Genomic DNA, 15,560 nt, shown 5'->3' on the forward strand with positions numbered 1-15,560 from the left:
TCCTACATCCTTTGCGATTAATATCTTGCTAAGATGAAACATAGCTTCCAAACAAAATCATTCAACCTACACATTCACTGGACTGCCAAAAATAAACCAATTCACAAATGTATTTTAAAATACCAAATGAGGTCCTTATTGCTGCCAACCTTCATTTCTACCTCAAGGGTATTGATCTTCCCTTAAAGGGATGTGCTAAAAACAGTATCAAGAGATTATAAATCTTTTAAGTGCGGGTCGAAGATCATCAGGATTCCTCTGAAGTTGGCAATAGTAAAGTCTCAAAAATCTCTAAAACAGAAGAGATCCTAGAAAAATCATTTTCTCTTGTTTGGGAAAAACCTTTCTTGAGAGTAGATATATGAACAGCACAGATGGTTTGGGGCAGCAGACTGATCCTGTGATTGAAAACCTGCCAGAGACAATCTACAACGTGGAGCTTCATCAATGACACCTCATTTCTCCCTGTGATTGATTCCTGTTGATTTTCCATCAACCCACTCTTCAGGCGACAGCTTTAGCTATCAGTTAGGCAGTGCACGCAGAGTTCTTGACTCCCAACTAATGCATCTGGGTTCTAATTGTAACTCCAACACTAACTAGCCATGTGATTTTTGAGTAAACCATTTGGTTTCTTTTGTGCCTCTGTTTCTTTATTGACTCTTTGCAATAGAGTAGTGAGACCTCATATCTTTGTATCACTGCAAACCCCTTTTGCCCTGTGGACCTTTGCATTTATGAGAACTATGTACCAAAAGAAGAATTGCAAATGCCCACATTATTTAATACCTGGTGTGGTGTATCATTTTTCTTACTAAATGCAATGATGTATAGTGAGAGACTCTTATGACCTCTTCATAGCTTTAATGATTCGGAAATACAAGATGAAAGTCATTTTTAAAAATCATTAAAACAATTGCTGTAGCTAAAATAAATTCTCAGTTGCAATATGATTCATTATTACTGTGGTAACACTGACAGTGCATTTCCTTTACGCTGTGAAACACAGGTGTGGCTAGTTTTCAAAATTCATTCCACCAGGACTCCTGGGCAGATGACTTTGAATTGATACCAAGAAGGGCTTATGCTACGCAGGTTTCAGTGGTCAGTATGCTTTAAGGACACACTGTGTGCCTCAGTGACATTATAGATCCCAGAATTCTCCAAGATATTGAAACTGTCAGGCTGGCATTTCAAGGCTAGCTGTAGCACTGTTGTCCCTTTGTTCATCGATTTGCTCGAGCGAGCACCAGTAACGTCTCCATGTCTCCATTGTAAGACTTTTTGTTACTTTTTTTTGGCATATTGAATATGCCACTGGTAGCTTGCCAGGCTCTGCCATGCAGGCGGGATACTCTCGGTAGCTTGCTGGGCTCTCCGAGAGGGACGGAGGAATTGAACCCATGTCAGCCGCATGCAAGGCAAATGCCGTACCCACTGTGCTGGGTACCCACTCCAGCCCAAAGCTAGCTAAGATCACATTTTCAAGGAATAAATTTATTAAGCCATATATCTTAAGCGATAATTAATTTCTTTTCCCCAATTGTATTTCATGAAGACATACATCACTGCTGACTGTTATCAATGACAATGATTAGTGTTCCTATGACAAAGTAATATGGTTCCTATAAAAGCCAAGAAGCACCAGAGTCCTTCCTTTTCAATTAAGCAACCAGAATGTGTATTATGTTGGGTTGTGAGGCAGTAGATTTAGCAGTATCTCTAAGTCTCTCATGTACTGTTCTGTGGTTTACCAGGCATATAAGGCTGCAGGACTTGTTTTATTTGGCCCAGACCAGAAGATCAACACTTCTTGACTTGCCTGACACTGAAGATACAGTGTAGGAGTTAAGTCATCTTTTCTGAAGATCATCTTTTCTTCCTCACATCTCTCATGTCAACTTCAGTGTCACTTGGTTCTGTGGTGAGAAATGAGACCTTCTAGGGCCATTAGCCATTTGTGGATCCCTTTCCATGTGTGAAACACCAACCTAGTGACAATAGGGAACAAATGTGAACAAGAAAAAATTCCTGCCCTTGGTTAGTTTGTACTGTACTAGAAGAGGTAAATATGTATTCTGGTAATTTTAATGATACAGTATAAGTGCAAGAGGCTTGTGTAAGGAAAAATGCAATCTCCAAGGAGGGCTTTCTGGTGCTCCTCTGAATGCAGTTCAGGATTCCTGAAGAAGGAATTGCCTGAAGTAATTTGGCTAGACCTAGACAGGTAGAATGCTTGTCCCAAGAGAAGTGAGCATGGGTGGTCAGAAGCATGAAGCCACGTGGTGAAATAAGGGGGAAAGCAGATGTTTTGGTTCTACCGAAGTGAAAAGCTTCAACTAGGCAACGGAGAAAAGACTGGAGACAGAGTGAGTCACAGAAGGCTTTGTGTGTCATGCTAAGGCATCTGGATAATAGGAAGTCATTTTCAGTGGGTTCAAGCAGAGGAGTGGCATGGTCAGATTATCATCTTAGAAGGGTCTCCTCACCCTGCCACAAAATGAATTCAAGGGGTTCAGATAACCCCTATCTAGATAACTAGTTATCTAGACAAGTGGTAACTCAGGCTTGAGCTCAAGGAGAGCTGGGCCTTTGTACATGGCTAATTTTCCCTGGCTGGAGCACTTCCCTCTTCCACCAGCTCTTTGGGTGGATTTTTGTTTGTTTGTCAGGGGCGGGTGTTTGGTTTTTAGCCACACCTGGCAGTTCTCAGAGCCTACTCCGGCTCTACATCCAGGGATCATTCCTGGCGGGCTCTGGGCAACCATATGGGGTGCTGGGGATTGAACCCAGGTTGGCCACATGCGAGGCACACACCCTACCCACTGTACTATCTCTCTGGCCTACCACCAGTTCTTTCAAGGTGTCCAGAAGCAGAGCCAAATCTGGGGAGGAACCTGTGGGGGAGTAGGGAGTCAGGATAGAGCAAGGGTGGAAAACAAATGTGTTTCTCATCTGGAAACCTCACTTGCCCAGATTCTGAGGGAATGACCACACCATGAAGCCTGAAGACAGGAGAGCCAACCTTTTGGAGACAGGAGCCAACCTGTATTCGTTGTTGGCCAAAATCTCTAAAGGTAGAGTGTACAGTGTAGCCTCTGATTTGACTGAAGGCAAATCTAAAGAGGGGGAAACCAACCAACCAACGTAGAAGTTGGGGCACTAGCCGGTTAGATAAAGGGAACTCTGAGTACAGAGGGCTTTTAGTTTGCCTGGCAAATTCCTCCTTGCCCTGAAGTACTCAGGTTCATGTTTCCACTCGCGTCATGGGCCTTACCTTTCTCTTAGAGTGGGTCAGTGGCCTCCTGTGTATGTCCACAGAACCTGTTTCCCTTCATGTAGCCTACTTAATGCATTCTGTCATGCTGTAAATACCATGAAGGCAGAGATTTTAGAAATGTTTGTACCTACTAGTATGCCTGATTTTTAATTGGTGCTCAATGTTTAAGCAGCCACCAAATCCTTTGAGCTCTTCTTCGTGAACCTCTTTGCCATCTTTTTACCAACAGAATCAGCTCACAGCTACTCAGATGCTCTTCTTTGGAGGTGGGGAGGGGGCACTTTCAGCAAAGTTCAGGGCTTACTCCTGGCTCTGTACTCAGGAATTACTCCTGGCAGTGCTTTGGGGATCATATAGCATGCCTGAGATGGAACCTGGGTCAGCTGCCTACAAGGCAAAAAAAAAAAAAAAAACATTAAACTATTGCTCCTTTCCTGTCTTTGGGTCTCTTTGGACACCACTATTGGGCATTTTTTCTGCAATGCCAATCACATCATAAAGCATGAAAGCCGGGGCCGGAGCGATAGCACAGTGGGTAGGGCGTTTGCCTTGCACGCGGCCAACCTGGGTTCGATCCCCGGCATCCCATATGGTCCCCCAAGCACTGCCAGGAGCAATTCCTGAGTGCAAAGCCAGGAGTAACCCCTGAGCATTGCTGGGTGTGACCCAAAAAGCAAAAAAATAAAAAACATGAAAGCCATTCAATCCCTAACAAAAACACTGCCACTTGGTTCCCTATTGCCTAACAGAATATAGTACAAGCTGCATAAATGGACTTGCAAAGTCATCCATAGTGAGAAGCCAATCCACCCTATTATCTTATTTGTTTGAATCCTGCCCCACTGGTTTTCAGTGACTTGTTTGTCCTAGCTCCAAATATTTGTAGTTAGAATGTGCTCACCATCTCATCCTGGACCTGAAGTTTCCTATACATCCTACAAGTTCCTCAAGAAAGTCCTACATCCACTCCAGACTTCAGCTGATATCCAAGTCCCATCTGATCTGTCTAGTATTTACTGATAGTACCCTTCTTTTTTTTTTGCTCCAACAGCATCATGAGTCACAAGCCATATCAATCACACATACATGTTTTTGTCTCCTTTCTAGTCCGTGCCTTCCAGAGTGGCAGGAGTTATTTTTAGTTTTGTTACCTCCCTAGACTAGGACTGGCCACCTAATTTGTAGGACTGGGTATAAAATGAAAATTCATACCCTATTTAAAATATGGTCAAATTTTGAGATGGCAACAACAGAGTGTAATGCCCAGCAAAGGATACTTCTAAAGCTCAAATGCCCAGAAACCTGCCCTGCCTAGTGCTAACCACAAGTTTGGGGACCTCTGTAGTATAAAATAAATCAATATGGTGAATGAGTAATCATTTAGGTTCAGTTATTTTAAAATCATCCTTTTGTTTGTTGGAGACACCTTGTTCCTAACGCAAGGACAGTGCTATAGGTGACCATTGTCACTGGTTGACTGATGGAGGAAAGAACCTTTTGTTTTGTATATGTTGATCATAGAGAGCATTAAAGTATATTTTTTCAATAGAGGATAAGTGCATGTCTTTCATAAAATATAAAATCAACATGTCACCGAATGTTTTAGATTATTGATAGATGAAGGAATTTTTTTAAGAGGTGTTACAACTGATTCAAATGAAACCCCGAAGTGTAGACATATTTAGGGTTATTACAAGAGTAGACATGAATTTGATCAACAGCTGCAAAATTGGCTTCTTTGCACAGACTGAGGGGAGTCAATCCAACTTCTGCTAGCCAGGATGTGGGTCTCTAGAGACAGGGATTATTTGCATTACTATCATTTTTTTGGCAAGGTAATTTCTGTCTCTACAGAGTTGTGAAATAGTCTTGTCAAAGACAATGAAAGAGTAAGCCTGATGGATGAGCTAGTTAAGATACCTACTAAATTCAAGTCCTTTCCAGTTTTTATATAGGAGAAAGTTAGAATGCACAAGAGCAAGAGTGGCGTTGTGTTACTAATCTCCCTGAATATAAGCACCTGGAACTTGGGGGAAATTGTTTCTATTAAGAGCTGTCACATTTTTTTCTGTTCCTGCCTGTGTAATTACCTTTGTCGAGGAGTTTTGAAAGAGAATGTCCTTCCTTGACATAATCAAGTTGAGAAGAACTTATTGCACAGAGAGAAGTCTTGGCCAGGTCATTTGGAATCTTTGTTGGTTTTGGACGGACTCCCAGTTTTGCTCTTAAGAAAAAGTGTACAGTTATAAGTATTTAAACATTACAACTTCTGAACTTCCGTGGGTGGACTGGGCAAACTATAAACATTTTGTCATATAAGAAGACAGATATGCAAATTGTTGACTGAAGTATGCATATTAAATATTAATCCATTTGTACATGGTACATTTTACTACTTCAGGGACCATCATCAATTCCAACAACTTAGACTAAATCTCATAGATTAAATAATACTCTCTCTTATAGAAGTTTCTATATCCTTGCCACTCAAAATGTTTTTCTAGGAGGAATTTGTTACAAATGCAGCTGTATCTTAGGCCCCACCCCAGACTTATCAGATTAGAATGGATATTTTAACAATAGCACAGAGATGGTTTGTAAATATTTTATAGTTTAAGATGTTCAGCTTTATCATATTTAACCCCAAGAGTCATCTCTCATGTTCCTCATGTTTTCCCAGGAATTGCCTATCTCTTTGCCAAGGCTTATCTGGTTTCCAAGAAACCACAGTACCTGGATACATGCATTCGGTGTGGAGAACTCACGTGGCAGAAGGGCCTGTTGAAGAAGGGGCCAGGAATTTGCCATGGTGTAGCTGGCAGTGCCTACGTGTTCTTGCTGCTGTACAGGCTCACAGGAAACTCTAAATACATCTACCGAGCCCAAAGGTCAGCTGTCTTCACATATATTTTTCCTTATTTTCATCTCACTAATGTTCTGAATATGTAATAGAGTCACATAATTTTAAACGTGTAAAAGACATACCTCAATTATATTCTCTAGAAGTTTTGTTCTCAGTTTCTCTAGAAATTTCTCAGGAAACAGTGTCATCAACTTTTATAGTTCCCCCTGCCCAGGGATCTTCTGTGTGGATTCAAGCTAATAAGCCTATTTATGTAAAGTGTTGTCCCTTTTGCCATACAAATGGCAGCCTTGCTATCTTAGCAATAACCCTATACTGGTATATAAAATACTTTTTTATTTTTTGTATCCCTTGTTATTTTATGGTATAAATGAAGCAGAATTTATTGAACAGCTGCATTAGAAAGATCTAGTTGGATTGTTTCCAATATTTATAAATAATGCTATGATGAATAAACTTATATAAGTATCATCTTACAAATGTATGTGTATATTTTAAAGATAAATCACTGGAAGTGGAATTCCTGGGTTAAAATTACATGTAAATTTATATATATATTTTAAAACAGTTAACCTGAAAGCTGTCCTCAAAACATTTAAAAATGTATGATACCATGGATGTAGTTACAAAGTTGTACAGTGGGTCTCTAGATCTGTTTATTCATTTTATATAACAAACTTTGTGGTCATTGAGCAACAATTCATTTTCCCCTCCCCCAGTCCCTGGCAACCACCACAGTTTTCTGCTTCTTTGAGTTGGCCACTGCACCTATCTCAAATAAATGTTATCATGCAGTATTTGTCTTCCGTGACTGGCTTATTTCACTTAGCATAATGTCCTCATTTATATTTAGAACAGTGCTTGGCACATAATAACTTAATGTAAATGTTCACTATTATTACTAAAAGTTTTAGTTATTTTATTCCAGACATTTGTCTGTGCATAAATGCATATTCACTTATCTATGTGATCTATGTGTGTATGTAATTTAATATTCTATTTGTGTGTATGACAGCACTAATATAATATTTATAGCTTAAATTTTTAACATTTAAAATTAAATTTTTTAAATTTATTTTAGACACTGTGGTTTACAGTACTGTTCATGATTGGGCTTCATTCATAATACAATCTTTTTAAATTTTTTTTAAAAATTTCATTGAATCACTGTGAGATAGTTACAAGATTTCATGTTTGGGTTACAATCACACAATGATCAAACACCCATCCCTCCTCCAGTGAACATTTCCCCCACCACCAGTATCCCCGGTATACCCCCCCTTTCCCACCCTCCACCTGCCTCCATGGCAGACAATATTCCCCATAGTCTCTCTCTACTTTTGGGCATTATGGTTTGCAACACAGACACTGAGAGGTCATCATGTTTGGTCATTATCTACTTTTGGCATGCATCTCCCATCCCAACTGATTTCTCCAGCCGCATAATACAATCTAGCACCACTCCCTCCTCCACAGTGTCCACTTCCATCCACCATTGCCCCAGTGTCAACCCCCTCATGCTAACCCCCCTGTAGAAAACTTCCTATTGTAGACCAGTTCTTCATTATTATTTCCTTGGTGGAATTGTTATCATTGTATCACTATCATCTCATTGTTCATCGATTTGCTCAAGCAAGCAAGTGCCAGTAACTTCTCCATTCGTCCTAGCCCTGAAATTTTAGCAGCCTCTCTTTACTCGTCCTTCCCAATGGTGCCCCATTGGAGGCTCTTTCAGGATCAGGGGAATGAGACCCATCATTGTTACTGTTTTTGGCATATCAAATATGCCACAGGGAGCTTGCCAGGTGCTGCCATGTGGGCAGGATACTCCCAGTAGCTAGCCAGTTTCTCTGAGAGAGAGAACTAAACAATAAGTGGTTGCATGGCCTCTCTCTTCCAGGAGCTTTGTTTATAGTCTCTGGATCTTGGCCATTGATGGGATTAAATGGCTGCTGGGGGGCAGTTTGTGGGTGTGACTGCCTAGCTACTAGAAAATGGAGGATCTGGATGGAGGAGGCCCAGTCCTGATCTAAGCAGGCTTGAAGATCTCAACCCCGGGTCTTGCACACCTGGGTTCCTCTTCCTGTTCCTTCATATGTGAGGCTCATCTGAGAGTGTGTAGAGTGGCCTTGAGCATGGTTGTGGCTGGGTTCCAGAGGCCTTCGGCTGCCAGGGCTCTGCTCGGGGCGGGGAGGGAAACTCAACCCGCCCCTCTCTGAGGGGCCCCAGTGAAGACAGCCAGGCTCGGGGGCAGGAGACTCTGCTGTGAAATTGTTATACCCCTACCTTTTTGCTTTATACCCCACATATGAGAGAGGCCATTCCGTGTCCGTTCCTCTCCTCCTGATTAACTTAGCATGATACTCTCCAGATTCATCCATGTAGAAGCAAATTACATGATTTCATCTTAGAGCTGAGTAGTATTCTATGTACATATACATATGAATAAATGTACCATAATTTCTTTTTGTTTGTTTGTTTAGGGTTTTGTGTGTGCATTTTGTTTTTTGAGCCACACTCAGTGATGCTCAGGGCTTACTCCTGCTCTGCCCTCAGGGGTTACTCCTAGTTGGGTTTAGAGGACCATATGGATGCTGGGATAGAACCCGAAAATGGTTTGGCCATGTGCAAGAAAAGTGCCTTATCCGCTGTACTATTGCTCCAGCAACATAGTTTTTTTTCCCTATAAATTAAAGGGTTATTTTTTTCAGTAACGAAAAATTTCTAGTTTTTAAAAGATATTAAGTCACCATGATTTATAAAGTTATTCATAGTTGAGTTTCAGGCATACAATATTTCAATATCAGTCCCATCACCAGTGTCAACTTCCCTCTACCAATGTCTCTAGTGTCCCTCCCACTCTACCCCCACACCAGCCTGCCTCCTTTTTTTTTTTCTTTTTGGGTCACACTGGCGATGCACAGGGGTTACTTCTGGCTCTGCACTCAGGAATTATCCCTGACGGTGCTCAAGGACCATATGGAATCCAGGAAATCGAACCTGGGTTGGCTGCTTCCAAGGCAAACACCCTACCCGCTGTGCTATCACTCCAGCCCCTGGCAGGCACATTTTTAAGTTTGGTTTGACTGGGCAAGTTCTGAGCTATTTCTTCTTCCATCAATCATTCTTCTCCCTTCTCTTTTTCCTCTCCCTGTAATTTGGAGATGCTATTATTGAATAAGTACATTACATTCACTTTTCTTTTACTTTGCTTTTCTTTTGCCACTTCATTATAGTTGTTGGTTTCTATTTTGTCTTCAAGGTCACTAGTATGGTTCTTCACATTCAAAATTCTGTGACTATGACTTGCTATTATGTCCTTTAGCTCCTTCAATTCCATTTTTATGGATTCCTTCACTGTCTTAATCAATCATTTTTTATTTGAGTTGATTGGGTTTTATCTTCCACTGATTGCTTAATTTCCATTGCCATCACAGAGTGTTGATTTGAGGTACTCCTCAACCAGAATCAGAATTTTTCATGAACTTAAGGACTTGCTTGGACTTCTGTGCAGCCAGTGCAGCTGAGTTCCTTTGTACTAAAATTTCATGTACTAACTAAATGTACTAACTAAAGTTTCTCATTGTACTAAAAAAATTAGAGGTGCTAAAAGGGGAACTTTGAATTCCTGGTTACCTGAGTACTGATCTGATCTATTTATGAATACCAACTATTTGCTTATTCCTCTTATTCAGACTATTTTCTGGCCCTGAGTGTCAGGGAGGGGTATAAATCTAGTTCTCTTGTTTAGTTATCAGGTGTTTATGGGAGTATTCTGTCACTAAATTAGGACTTGATCTTTCTCTACCTGCCCATAAAGTGTGTGGGCTAAAGAATATAACAAAATTTGGGGTTTTGCTTTGGCAACTAAGGCTGGAGAATTGTCCTCTGTGGCCAGCTGAGATGAAGGTACAGCTTTCCAGTTCTCTTCATCACATCTGGTTGGGAGGTTTTAAGATTTACATCAGCAGATGATTTACATCAGGATATATGAATCCCTGGGGTGGGTAGACACAAACTTGCCCCAGAAGTCACGTTGCTAGAAATGAATTTTTTTTGCTTTTTGGGTCACACCCAGTAATGCATAGGGGTCACTCCTGCCTCTTCACTCAGGATTACCCCTGGCAGTGCTCAGGGGACCATATGGGATGCTGGTTATAGAACCCGGGTCGGATGCATACAAGGCAAACACCTTACCTACTGTACTATCACTTCAGCCCCTAGAAATGAATATTTTTAAGGGACAAGCCATCTTCCAGTTTGTATAGATATATCTCATTGTTCTAATAGTTATGTAAATTTTCACTGAAGATGTACCCTAATTAATATAACCAATCTTTGAGTGATGGATACTTGGTCCAAATAGTCAGTTTTATTTTGAATAGAATATCTTCTGCCACTGTATTTACAGGTTTATAACTGTTATTCTGAAATCCTTTTAAAATGTATGTTTGTTACAATTTAGCAGTCTAAAATTCATTTATTTCATACCCGTCTCTGTATGTCTTATAAACATCTTAGTTCTGATAAATATCATAATATGTCTGGCCACATTATTGAACTCTATTACTCTGTTAATTTTTCATTAGACTCCATTAGGCTTGCTAATTACACGTATATTATCTGTAGTTGGTTATAATTTTGTGGTTTCCTTTCTAATTCATATACTCTGTTTTGTGTGTTTGTTTCCTATTGCATGAGTCAGCATCAGTGTTCAATAATAACAGAGGTAGTAAACATCCATGCCTTCATACTGATTTGATTAGGAGTGCTTCTGTGTCTTACTGTAATCTCTTAAATTTGCTTTTATGATGTATATCATGTCATATTATGACAGAGCTCTGTTCAAGATAATCCAGTAGCTTTTCATAGCACTCATAATAAAAGCCAAAGTCTGTCCTATGAACTAAAGGCCTTTCATGGCCTTTCCCCCATTTCTTCTCTGATACTATTCCTGACTCTTCATCCCACAGGTTAATTTCCATCACCGTGGCTTTCCTGTGACTCTGTTAAGGAGCTAGGTATAATCTACATTAGAGACTTTGAGTTTTTGGTTTTCTTCACCTATAATACTCATTTTCTATGTATCTCCTAGCTCCCTTACTTCATTCAGACCTTTACTCAAAAGCTACTTTTTTCAGAAAGACCTCCACAAACCAAGTTATCTGGTATTCGATGTTAAACAAAAAATACACAATATACCCTTTTCAGTATTTGTGTATGTGCTCTGAAGGAATAAAGCATAATCATATGTAACTCCCCTTTATGAATATCTATTGTCTAGGAATTCCATTAACACTTTTTATTCATGGGTCCTTAATAGTAGATCAGCTGTAACTTGAGCAACATAACAAATCAGTCAGCACAGAGAGAAAAGGGGAAAGAACAAACTTAAATGTGGGTTGTTTTCTTATGAAGTATGGTAGAATAGTTGTCTTCATTTTGCAAGTATTCTGCTATAATATGTTTAAATAAAATGATATTTACCATTTATTGAATGTATTGGTGGGGGATTTTATTCCTACCTGTCTAAGTTGTTCGGTCTGTTCAAATAATTAAATTGGCATAACAAATATTAACAGTAGAAAGCCAGATTAATGTATATTTGCATGGGAACACCACAAAATATGAAGCTCCCTAACAGACAAGTGAGGTTTATTCCTGAGCTAGGGAGAAGCAAGTAGAGATCTGGGACTACTAAGGGGGGGAGGAAAATAAATTACAGGAAGATGAGAAAGTCCAATGTTCAATGGACAAACTTGCTAGGCGTTGATAATTCTGCCCTCCCCCAGAGACCCCACCTTCTTTGTCTTCCACGCCTAGCTCATATTCCTAATAATAGCTCTCTTCTAACTATAGGTCTCCAAGCTACATTGTTATAGGCAGTTAAGAGTTAAGGAGAAATAAAGAAAAACTTCCTGGGTCTTCTATTTCTTAGAAATTATAAACCCAGAGAACCCTTATACCAAAAACACCAAAGAGACTTATTTTAGAGTGGCAAATTCTCCTCCCTCATACTTGCTTTATTCTCTATGCCTAATTTATGCTATTTCTAACCTTTATGTACAATCTTAGGCAATTCTGAAATTTCACCAGATTACCCCCATACCAACCTCAACTTCACATGTTTTAAAGTATGATAAAGAAATTTGAAAAAAGTCTTGTGAAATTATCAGCATTGGTTATCTCAATTCCAAAGCCCTTCTTCTTTGTATTACACCATGGCTTCTTAATCTATGCTTTGCAAATTTACTTGAGAAGATGGTACTTCTTAAGCTGAAATATAATTTCTTTCTGTTCTGATTGTAGGTAATAAGCCACAGGAGAACCAGCAGTAGTTGTTACTCTGTCTGCAATAAAGTTTTAGTTATTCTCATGTCACTCCTATTGCAGATATTATGAAATATATTTTCCTTCCATCACTACTTTGAAGTGTCAACCATTACTAGGAGCACTCTTAGTTCATATGATTTAGTATGTTTAAAAATAATAGATGTATAATATGAATTTAGTTTCATATGATTAATTTTCTCAGGAATTCGGTATATTTCATATTATATAATTAAAGACTTTTTCTGAGGAGTTCAAACTGCTAACTGGTCCCCCGGTATTCAAAAAGTTAAGACTTCTTAAATCTACATCACAAAGCTTTATCATACAGTTACAAATTTTGAATTAACTCTTTTTGAGGGGATACACACCCATCAGTGATCAGGGCTTACTCCTGGATCTGTGCTCAAGGGTTACTCCTGGTGGTGCTTAAGGGACCATATGCAGTGCCAGGGAGCAAACCTAAGTCAGCTGTGTACAAGACAAACATTTATCAACCGTGCTATCTCTCTAGTCCCTAAATTAGCTCTTAAGATGCATGATCAGTATTCTACTTTTTTATATTTTTGAATTCCATTTAAAAATTATTGCATATTCAGAAAAAACGCAGTTGATAAAAAATAGGAACAAAATAAACTGAAATATGCTTCCTGCTGATTTATTGTACACTGCTGTCAATAATTCCAGGAGTTCTAAAAGGATCAAATGAGTAATTACTCTTCATAGAACCTCCTATGTAGTAGCAATAATCTAAATTTATGGCAGTGTCAGTTCTTAGGTCTTACCAATCCTTGAGCTCTAGCCTCTGAATTGGCGATTATTTTTGTTGTTGATGGGAACCAGTCGACCAAGTCAGAGGAAAGATGACATAAGTGACAGTACTTTTAAAGCTGTAAACTACTAAAATGTTACTCATAATAAAGAATTTGAATAGCTGTTGTGGATAAAGGTGAAAGAAGAAAGATCTTTCGTAGATAATTTAGAGGCTGGTAATTTATTTTTAAAGTGATGTCTTAAAAATAATCTATCATATAGCTAAATTTACTATTTGATGTCATGATTATAAAACGTTGCTTGCCTTTTCCCATTCATCTTATTCCTTTGTTTGCCCAAGGCACAGATTGTGTAAAATCCTGCCCATTTATTTTCACAGTCTCTGCTCTCTGTCACATATAAATGAAACCTATTTTAGGATTAATATGCCTGTAGAAACACAGCGTATTTACTCTTTTATTTATTTCATACATTTGTTATTTTTTGGTCCTGGGGGTTGAACCCAAGACCTTAAACATGCAAAGCATGCACTCTACTTATGACCTTATACATGCAAAGCAGCATTTGCTCAACCACTGAACTATATATCAAGTCACCAAATTTGGTCTTTTAGATGAACAGTCATATATCAGCACACTTCTATTCAAGATAAATGAAAATATGACTATTTTTTCACATTTAACTATTGGATGACAGTAGGAATGAATCCTCAGGTAATACCAAATGCATTGCTTTGAAAACTCTGAAAATAGTCGAATTTGCTTGCCAACATGATTTTTTTGTGAAACTTGCACAATTATATAACAGATTTTTTTAACAGTGGAAAAAGCTTTCTAAAAATATTGTTCAATCTAGAAAGAAAATGACAAGGAAATTTCAACTTAGCAAAGAGGGAAAAGCACCTCAAGGCTAATAATATGGTTTTAAATAATATGGTTTTTCAAAACAAAAACCCAATAAAGTCTATTTAAGGATCTGATTGACCATATTCAACAATTCATGAACAAGATGGGAACCCATCTAAGAATTAGAAGAGAGCTCTAAAGTGCTACAGAAAGAAAGAGAGAGGAAATCAGAAATCAGTACAAGGAAGTCATAAATGAAAAAACATACTTTAGGCATAGGTAGCCTACCAACAGGGAATGAAAAAAATCTATGTAACATATTATTTTGTTTCCTTTTGGGAAATGGAAATTATTTCTTCATTGATACTGATCAGGTAATTCCACACTGGCCAGTTAAGATGACATTTATCATGCTTGTCTCTCAGTATCTGTGTTGCAAACTATCATCATCATCATCATCCCATTGATTGTCGAATTTCTTGAGCGGTCTCAGTAACGTCTCTCTTCATCCTAGCTCTGAGATTTAAGAAGCCTCTCTCTACTCGTCCTTCCCAACAATGCCGCACTGGAGGCTCTTTCAGGGTCAGGGGAATGAGACCCAGATTGTTACTGGTGTTGGCAAAAGAATACACCATGAGGAGTTTGCGAGGCCCTCCCATGTGGGCAGGAAACTCTCGGTAGCTTGCCAGTTTCTCCCAGAGGGAGAAGTAGGCTATAAAATATTGCACGGCCTCGAAGCGGCCGAGAGCTTCTGGGAGCTTGCTTTTAAGTCTCTGGATGTTGGCCGTTGATGGGATTAGGGGGGTGGGGGGCTCGGGCGGGGCAGTCCCTGGGTGTTACTACCTAGCTACTTGAAAATGGGAAATCTGGGCAGAAGAGGCCCAGTCCCGATCAGAGCAGGCTTGGAGGTCTCAGCCCCGGGTCCCACACACCTGGGTTCCTGTGCTGGTTCCTTCATGCCTGAGGCTCATCCGAACCTATGGAGAGGGGCCTTGAGCAATGCTGTGGCTAGGCTGCAGGAGCTCTGCTCGGGGTGGGGAGGGAAGCTGGAGCCCATTCCCTCCGAGGGGCCCCGGAGAAGACAGCCAGGCGTGAGGGCAAACTATAAGACCAAAAAAGGAGGCGGGGGGAGGAAAGAGGAGAGAGGAGAGAGAGAAAGAGGAGAGAGATGGCTTAAAGGGCTGGAAGTCTCCATTCCATTTGTGTTTTGCATGTGGAAGGCCCAGGTTCCAACCCTGGTACTACATGGTTCCCCAAACAACACCAGGAGTAACCCCTGAGCACTGAGCTGAGAGTGCCCCCTGAGAATTACTGGGTATTGCCCCAAACAGAGTAGCAAGAACAATAAATAAAAGCACGGTAAAAATAGTTATTAAATTGTGTTGGGCTTAGTTTAAGAGACTCCATTTGGGGCCCATAACGGGTTCTGTTTTTTGAATAATGGAAACACTTTTATTAAAACTGTCCA

At 39.7% G+C, this 15,560-nt stretch overlaps 1 protein-coding gene across 1 annotated transcript in view; it reads left to right on the forward strand.

The window, feature by feature from the left end:
- The window catches only part of LANCL3 (LanC like family member 3), a 133,124-nt gene that overhangs the window by 109,100 nt on the left and 8,464 nt on the right, over positions 1-15,560 (forward strand). The window contains exon 4 of the mRNA XM_004612922.2: positions 5,961-6,168. Coding sequence (XP_004612979.1) covers positions 5,961-6,168 — 208 coding nt within the window. The remainder of the gene's footprint in view (positions 1-5,960; positions 6,169-15,560) is intronic.

This window comes from Sorex araneus, chromosome X (genome assembly GCF_027595985.1).
Source record: "Sorex araneus isolate mSorAra2 chromosome X, mSorAra2.pri, whole genome shotgun sequence".
In the NCBI taxonomy this organism is placed as follows: Eukaryota; Metazoa; Chordata; class Mammalia; order Eulipotyphla; family Soricidae; genus Sorex; species Sorex araneus.